The sequence below is a fragment of the Pinus tabuliformis genome, chromosome Q, assembly GCF_031772625.1.
Source record: "Pinus tabuliformis cultivar Carrire ecotype Pingquan chromosome Q, CPIR1, whole genome shotgun sequence".
NCBI classification, from domain to species: Eukaryota; Viridiplantae; Streptophyta; class Pinopsida; order Pinales; family Pinaceae; genus Pinus; species Pinus tabuliformis.
The window spans coordinates 1,039,525,988-1,039,534,912 of record NC_142296.1 but is presented as its reverse complement, the minus strand read 5'-3'; the positions used below and the strand labels follow the sequence as shown (position 1 = coordinate 1,039,534,912).

The window sequence follows — 8,925 nt, the reverse complement described above, 5'->3', positions numbered from 1 at the left end:
TTTTTATATTTACGATTAAAAAATAATATAACTATTTCTCACTTTTTATTTTACTATTTTAAAATATTATAATAATTTTAATATCTTTTCATTCACATCAGTCTTATATAATTTTATTAAGATATCATACAATACATTTTTTAGTCCATCATTATTAAAATATCACAAAATACATTTTTTAGTCCATTATTGAAATATCATACGCTACATTTTTTTGTCAATCATTAAATTATGAAGTCACATTAAATGTTACATCTGATATGGGGGATCAACAAAAAGAAACGAAAGATACAGAGGACCAACAAAAAGAAACAAAAGGGAGGGAGGGAATCATATGTGACCAAGTTTGGGTGTGTCCAAAAATGATGGAACTCAACTTACATGTTTGATATATGTCGCATTCTTAACATTAATATTATTATTTGACTGCAGTTTTCAAGCCTAGGGTGGTTGGCTTTGAATAGATTGCAGAGGAAATTCATTAGGGGCATTGAAGTGCTGGTGTCAATTTGGTATATGATTTCGTGGGGATGGAGGTTATTTATTGATAGGCACTTTCTCAAAAACTTTTAATTCTAATTTTGAAGATTGGCCGAGTGAGAATCGCCTGTGTAGACTGAGAACAAAGATTTGGTGCTGGCAGCCTCGTATGGCATGGCACCAGTATCGTATCGTATGATAGGAGGCAACAGTGAATTCAGGGAGCAGGCCGTCAACTGTCCCTCGTCCAGTCTGGAAACACAACATTAGGCAGAAGCAGCAGTAGCAGAAGAGGAGGAATCAACAGGGTTAGGTAGAGTCAGCCCAACTTGGTCCTCTTGCAAGCACCTGAAATGCCCCTAGCCCGGGGATATGGGCTTCAATTTCCAGTGCTCTGTTTTGAGCTTCTGATGACGTCAAATTGAAATTGAAGTCTTCAATTTGGAGCAGAGTACAGCCAAAACCTTCTCCTTCATCATGTCGTCACCCGACCAATTGATTGCACAGGTAATCCATTCATTCATTGCACAAGAATTTAACGTAAACATCTCAAAACAATGGCAGTACGGAGGTAATTGGTACCATAGTTGTGAGAATTTCATAATGCTTTCCTGTTCATATCTGCGACAAAAAGAAAACCCATAATATTTTAGAGTTCATACTATATAATCTTTCATAATAACCCCCCTTGCAAAATTTAATAAGGCATGCCCTGTACAGCTTGGCTATTTTACAAAAAGACAAAGTCAGCGAGTACTTGATTTGAATAGAAGATTGTCGTTAGTACAAGCCCTCCAACCTGTCGCTGAAGCAGATTCTAATGGACCCCAAAAGGCCATTGTGTTATGGCTATTAATAAATTTTACTTTTTGCTTACCCACTGGTCAGTGAATTACATTTTGATGAACCCAAGCCCATTATGCTATGCTTACTAAGAAATTCACTTTTTGCTTACCGCCGAGTGGTTCTTGGAGTACGCAAAAGGTCCATTGTGTTATGCTTACTAAGGAGTTTCACCTTTTACTCACCCATGGGTGCTTGTTGGAGGTGGGAGGCTTGCTTATTGCTTGTTTGTGGGGGAGGGTTAGACGGGTCAGAGGGAGAGTGGTGAATACCCTCTCATATAAACATTTGGCAGCACATGCCCTTAGTTGTCTTTGATGTTCTATTTGGCTTTTAACAATGTTGAATGTTAAAACTTAACACCACCTTGCTGACACTTGTTTCTGCATTCTACATTGGACATTCACATGCTGGATTCTACATTTGACATTCACATGTTAACCAATATCTTGCTTGTCAGTTATTCCATGAAAATACTTTTTGGTTCATGTAATTGGTGTAATGGGTATAATTTATTTTTGACCTGGATGTTTTTTATTTTTTATTGGTGAAATATATATTTTGGGAAAATTTATTAGGCATATCCTTTCAATTGAAGATGGTATTCAGTGTAAACTGAATTCCACAAAAAATTAAGCTTTTGTCAACACAGCACTCAAGGTCGTTAAAATAATACACTAATTAAAAACTCAATATGTAACTAATGGGGATTAAATTTAGATGAAGAGGATAACACATCTCTTCTCAACCATCCAAACCAAACTGAATTCACAACGAAAATATAAAGTAACCATACCTGTAACATCTTTTTGTTTCCCAGCTTTAAATATTCTGATTGAAATCCTAAGATTGAAATATTTGTGAAGTATGATAATCCAAAACTAGGACATGCACTGTTTTCTTGAATTTGCATCATGTTCCAGAATTATGAGGGGTTTCCAGTGATTGAACAACTTTTCCAGTTGTTTTTCTCACTTACCTTTCTGCAGTTTTTGATCTAGCATGTCTTTTTTCCTTTTCTTGTTTCTTGGGGTTTTCTGAAATTGTCGAGGTTCTGCCCAGGAGTTGAGCCGCAGGTCTTTTTAAAAGCTCAATCAGTCCTCCTGGTTTTCTCCCCCATGCTAGTAATCACTATTTTAATCAAGGACATGCTGTTCTCAGGGGGTGTAAACATGAAGGGGCATTTTATAATTTAATTTTTTGAATTGACCTCTCAGGAGTTGGACTTACAGTACTTTTAAGAAAAAATGCTATATGATTTAATGTTTTTGTCATTGTATTTCCTAATTCAAGATGACTGGCTATCATGGTTAGCTGCTGACTGTCTATCATGGCTAGTTGCTGCAGTGATGGGAGCGTCTGGCTATCATATGGTTAGTTGCTGACTGTCTATCATGGCTAGTTGCTGCAGTGATGGGAGCATTTGGTTGCTATTTGATCATGATTTGTCTTTGATAGTTTGTGTATCTCTGTTGACTTATTGTGGTGATCCCTCTAAATCTTATGTTGACGGGAATGGACATGCATGACGATTGATAAAGAAACTTGTACATATATGAAAGATTGTATTCATTCACATATAGAGATGGTTGAGAATTATAGCTCAGATGGGAACTTCCACACATGTTTAGTGTGGACATTTGAGTAGTTCGAGATATTTTTGAAAAATTTATTTACAAAAAGTAATTCTAATTTGAAAAAGTAATTCTATTTTGTAATTCACTTTAGTAAAGTAAAGTGAAAGTGTTATTTTTAGTAGTTGAGTCTAAAATTGTACTCATACTAGGAGTAATCTTAAAAATAGATTCTCCACTAAAAACCAGTGTTGTGAAAATCGCGATTTTTTCCCTCTGCCGATAAAATCACGATAATTAAACGAAAAAATCGCTGGATTTTTATTGAAAAAATCGCGATTTTATGAAAAAATCGCGATAAAAACAAAAAAATCGCGATAAAAACTTAAAAAATTGGGATAAAAACTTAAAAAATCGCCGGGGGTCGCGACAACATAGTTTTATAATGTTTTTTGGGTTTTTTCATGCAATTTTTTTTGAAAGAAACAAATAATTTCTGAGTGGGGCAGCTTAATGATCAAGTCTCTGCCCTAGTATGGATATGCTATTCATGGTAATGTTTAATCTCCTGACATTCTCCTTAATCTTCATTTTCATCCTTTTACTTAAATTTTTAACATTACCATGAAATGACTCAGGATGTTTGAGAGTGGTTCCAGCGTCATTGGATTTCATATGGAGAAAGTAGAATTTTAGATTTCATTTAAAATCCAGCAGACTTATCAGTGTTTCAGGATTGGGAGATTGTAATGTTTCCAAGTGACACCACCTGCCTGGGCTACCCCTGCCACCAGTAGAGGACGTGGTCTACCTCCTATAGCTCCCACTTCTAGTTCTTCAGCTTCTAGAGCACATCAGACTCCACTGCCATCTCCACCAGCACAGGCACCAGCATCTACATCTAGAGGGAAAGGGAAAGCTGTGGCATTTTCTTGCAAGAGGGGCAGAGGAAATCAATAGGATTAGACTTTCATTTTATTGTATATGACATTATGACATGATGGGATCATAGTTTTACGAAACGGCCGAACCGAAACGGAAACGGCCGTTTCGTTCCGTTTCATTGCCAAAACATGTGACCCGGCCCTTGACCCGGCCGGTTGACCGGGTCAGCTATGACTCGGCCGGGTCATCCAATGACCCGGCCGAGTCATAGCTGACCCGGTCAACCCGGCCGAGTCCGTATTGACTCGGCCGTTTCACTCATAACCGGCTGGGGCAGCGTATTACCAAAAAAAAATCGATTTTTTGCTGATTTTTTATAAAGTTAGTTAGGGTTTGTGGAGCTGAAAGGTTTATTGTGATTTGTTTAATGCTTTTGGGGTCCATTTCCCCCTCCCAAACTCTATTTAAGACAGCCAAATGCTCTCATTTCACTCACAGTAGTCTTATGCATTTGAGTGAGAGTCTTCTTTGAGAGTTAGTGAGCAGTTCTTGAGCTTGTTTTGGAGCAGCAGTGAGGAGTCTTGGAGGAGCATTGTAGTTGGAGTGAGGAGCTTCTTGGGCAGCCATTTGGAGCAGCATTGAGGAGCTGATTTTTGGAGCAAGCTTGAGGAGGCAGTTTGTGCCTGGAGGTATTTTTTTTCCACCTCTATAAATCTGTTTTTACTTAGTAAATTTTAGGTGCATATCAAGATAGCTTAGAGAGTGTTTTTAGTCAAATAAATGAACATTGAATCAATTTTTTTTTTTTTTTTCATTTTCAGATTGTTTTCCTAGTCAAAAAATGGCACCTAGAGCAAAAGATCCTGCTTGGGCATATGTTGAAATGGTTGATGATGAGATGTGTTGCAAGTTTTGCCATAGGAAAATTAAGTCAGGTCCTGGGGGGATTAATAGGCTGAAACAACACTTGGCAGGGATTAAAGGCAATATTACTGCATGTAAATCTAATGAAATTGGGGAGATTAGAAAGAATTTGTTGGAAAGCTTTGAAAAATTTAATGCAGAAAAGACTAGGCAAAAAGAGATACAGGCTGAAATTGGGAGGAAGAGGGAGATACAAAGAATGATGGCTGCCAACCCCCACTATGAGTTTGAGGGTTCTTCCTCTATCCCTCAAACTGATGCATCAAACCCTTTCCGTTATGTTCCTCCCTCTTTTGCTTCTGTTCAAGATAAGGGAAAGGGTAGAATGAAGGGTGATGGGACTATCAAAAGTTTTTTCACTCACTCAGGCTCCTCTCCATCAGATGCACATGGTCCTGAAGTTAGTAAAGGTCTTGCTCAGCCCACTTTAGATGACCATTGGAAGAAAGAATTGAGGGAGACTGCTTGTGACTACATAGCTAGATGGTGGTATGATGCTGATATCCCCTTTAATGCTGCTCGTTCACCATATTATGAGCCTATGTTTGAGGCCATACATGCTGCTGGAAAAGGCTTCAAAGGCCCTACTATGCAAGAGCTAAGGGGGTTTCGTTTGCAGAAAGAAATTACATCAATTAATGAGTATTTGCAAGATTTCAAGGAATCATGGGCAAGAACAGGGTGTACCATCATGTCAGATGGATGGACTGATCAAAGAAACCGTACCATCATAAACTTTCTTGTCTTCTGCCCACAGGGAACCATGTTTTTAAAATCAGTTGATGCATCTGATAAGGTAAAAGATGGCCACTTGTTGTTTCAGCTATTGGATGAGGTTATTCAGGATGTGGGGGTGGCTAATGTTGTTCAAATCATCACAGACAATGCCTCTAACTATGTTCTTGCTGGTAGACTGTTAGAGGAAAAACACAAGACCATCTTTTGGACCCCATGCGCTGCACATTGCATAGACCTCATGCTTGAGGATATTGGAAAATTAGATTGGGTCAGAAACACTGTAGATAATGCCAAAAGCATAACAAAATTTATCTACAATCATACACTGGTTTTGAGTCTCATGAGGAAACACACTGGAGGCAAGGATATTATTAGGCCTGCCATCACTAGATTTGCTACACATTTTTTGACATTGCAATCTATGCTTTCCCAACATAGAAACTTGCAAAAAATGTTTTCCAGTGATGATTGGAATCAAAGCAGTTGGTCTAACAAACCAGAAGGTAGAGAATTGAAAAGGAAAGTCCATGAGGAAACTTTTTGGAGAAAGGCAGCAGAGATTGTGAAGGTTGCTGAGCCACTAGTTAAGGTGTTGCGGTTGGTGGATGGGGAAAGGTTGGCTATGGGCTTCATTTATGAGGCTATGGATCAAGCAAAGGAGCAAATAAAGACAGCATACAAGGATAGAGTGGCAAAGTATGGGCCCATTTGGGCAATCATTGATGAAAGATGGAACAATCAACTCCATCGCCCTATACATGCAGCTGGGTATTTTTTGAACCCACGATATCATTATAAAGCTAAGGAGTCAGGAGCTTTGAGGGGGGAGGTCAGAGATGGACTGGTTGATTGCATTGAGCGCATGGTCCCATCGGAGTCTGATCAGCTGCTGATACATCAGCAGGTCACATCCTTCAGCAATGCAACAGGTACCTTTGGGAAGAACCTAGCAAAGATTGCAAGAGAAGCAGATGAGCCAGGTAAACAAAAATTTCAATTTTCAATTTCTTAATGGTTTTACTTTTTTTATTAAAGTTTGTTAAATCATTTATAATTTGAAAGTTAGATATAATTTGTAATTTTGTTGAGCTTCAGCCTTCATCTAACTCATAATTCATTACACTCCTATGTTTTTTGCAGCACAATGGTGGGAGGCCTTTGGTGGCCAGTGCCCTGAATTGCAAAGGTTTGCAATTCGTATTTTGAGTCAAACTTGCAGTGCATCTGGGTGTGAGCGCAATTGGTCTGTCTTTGAGAGGATTCACACAAAGAAGAGAAACCGTTTGGAGCAAAAACGGTTGAATGATCTAGTTTTTGTCCAATACAACCTTCGGCTCAGACGGAACCAATTGCTGAACAAAAGACCTGATTCAGATCCCATTGTGTTGGAAGACATTGATCCAACATCAGATTGGGTAGTGGAGAGTCGTCTACCAGAGTTTGATCCTGATGAGGATCTTGATGAAATTGATGTTGGAGATCCACTGCAGCGTGTTCAGTTGAATGCAGATCCCAATCCACCAGCCTCAGTCTCACAGCCAGCTAGTATGACTCCAGTTGTAGGTGCTTCCTCTGCTCAGCCACGACAGAAGCGCAGCCGCATTTGTACTCTATCTCAGCTTGCATCTGCTGCACAGCCTAGTGGTACTGGCACCACTTCTACAGTTGCAGTTGGAGACGATGATGATGAGGAGGAGCCATGGGGCCCCTTGTCTGACTCTGATGATGATGATCCAGAGATTGGTCGAGATGATCTTGGCTCCTCTGGCAGTAGCTACTAGCCTCCTTGGTTATTTGTATTTTGTTTTGACTCTTGAGTCTTTGATCATGTATGACAGACTACAGTTGACTATGTATTTACTATTGCCATTGGGTACCACCGTACCATTTTGATATAATGGATTGGTTCATGAGCCTACTTTGATCATATGTTGTCTTCCATGTATATTATAATGTTGTGTGTTTGGAAACTTGAATGAAAATCTTTAAAATTATGTTTAAAATATTTAAAATTATGTTTTTTTATAAAAAAATAAATATTTAATGTATTTTTTACAACGACCGAGTCATTGAAATCGAGCCGGCCGAGTCATTACCGAGTCCGAATCCGAGTCCGAGTCGATCCTCGGCCGAGTCCGAATCCGAGTCCGAGTTGTAAAACATTGGATGGGATACATTATCATATTTTTTGTTGATATTTTGAGGCTGAGTTGGGACTCAGGAGTTAGGATTTACTATTCAGGACATGATTCAATGTTATGTGTGATTTTAGCGCTAGAAATGATATTAAACATCTTATATATTAGTTTTTTTTATCATATTTATGTGTCAATGTATTTATTTTATGTTGTAGATGGTTTAGATACTAAAAAAATTGAAAAAAAATGAATATTTTTGTACCAAACGATTTTTTCCCGATTTTTTCCAAATTTTTCCCAATAATTCTGATTTTTTCCGATTTGTTCCCCGCGCCGATTTAATCTCGATCACGATTTTCACAACATTGCTAAAAACTACAAAGGCATGGCAAGGTGGAGGGAAAACACAGATTGATTCTTCACGAAGATAGTTTCATTTGAAGGTGAAGAAAGAGGCCAAGGAAAGGAGAAAACAGTTCAGCAATGAGAAGAGCAGCTTAGCAGTGATTGCAGGTTGCAAATTTATCGGCACAATGAATTTCGTATAGTTGTACAAACATCCCATAGGGTCCATACAATTGTACAAATAGAGCGGTGTTGAGTTTTGGTAGTTGAGGTCAATATTCATTAATTTGTAATGTCCCCATTTTCAGTTTCCATTATGACACGACTAGGATGGATTTCCAGGGTTGGTGACCAATTGATCATAGGAGCGAGATTTTGTTATCAGGGGGGCCCGGAGGGCTTTGGAGGAGTTTTATGGGGTTCGACGAAGTTCGCTTGGCATATTCATTATCATGGTCATTTCTGCATAGTGCATTCTTGGTTTAGTTGCATTCCGTTAATTCTAATAAAACGAGGTTATAATCAACATATGTTAATTAAAAACGTTAAAGGTGTCATGGGGATCAAATTATTTGGAGGAACACCTTCGTATAATAGCTTGTTGGAACCAAAACAGAGAGATCTACAGGATGGGATGATGAAAAGTGACTTTCAATGGTCGGATAAATCGTAGAGGCGGATTTACCATTTTCCTAGATTAAAAGTGACTTTAATTAGTCACTTAATTAAATAAAAAGGGGAAATGCTCAATTGAAGAAAACGACCAAAAAGGGGAGAAAGTGATAAAATAAGGAGGAGAATCTTCTAGAATAGAAATTAAAATAATAAAATAAAGTGCTTCTAGAAGGTCGGAGAGGGGTCTATCCAATCTTTAAAAGGAGGGAAAAACCAATCATTTAAGACATCATGGAATTGTATTTTCTTGTTGGAGAGGTTTTGGGAACGTGGTTTACACTTCAGTAAGCTTTAGGACAAAAATCCTTGGGTTTCCTATTGCG

General features: G+C 38.4%; 2 protein-coding genes across 3 annotated transcripts in view; both read left to right on the top strand.

Moving 5' to 3' along the window:
• The first annotated feature begins 316 nt into the window (after positions 1 to 316).
• Positions 317 to 8,925, top strand: part of NADK1 (NAD kinase 1) — a 465,773-nt gene continuing 457,164 nt past the window's right edge. The window contains exon 1 of one of the 2 annotated variants that reach the window (XM_089385728.1): positions 317 to 987. In XM_089385728.1, coding sequence (XP_089241854.1) covers positions 958 to 987 — 30 coding nt within the window. In that variant the 5' untranslated portion in view covers positions 317 to 957. The remainder of the gene's footprint in view (positions 988 to 8,925) is intronic. The other variant, XM_089385727.1, reaches the window with a different exon arrangement.
• LOC149223045 (uncharacterized) lies at positions 4,609 to 7,514 on the top strand. Its single transcript, XM_089383219.1, has 2 exons — positions 4,609 to 6,424; positions 6,585 to 7,514. The coding sequence occupies exons 1-2, from the start codon at positions 4,624 to 4,626 to the stop codon at positions 7,223 to 7,225; spliced, it is 2,442 nt and encodes an 813-aa protein (XP_089239345.1). The 5' UTR covers positions 4,609 to 4,623; the 3' UTR covers positions 7,226 to 7,514.

Excerpts from the sequence above, each read along its gene's own strand:
- LOC149223045 (XM_089383219.1), top strand. The coding sequence starts at position 4,624 with ATGGCACCTAGAGCAAAAGATCCTGCTTGGGCATATGTTGAAATGGTT. Across the intron at positions 6,425-6,584 it reads AAGAGAAGCAGATGAGCCAG|CACAATGGTGGGAGGCCTTT; the intron begins GTAAACAAAAAT and ends TGTTTTTTGCAG.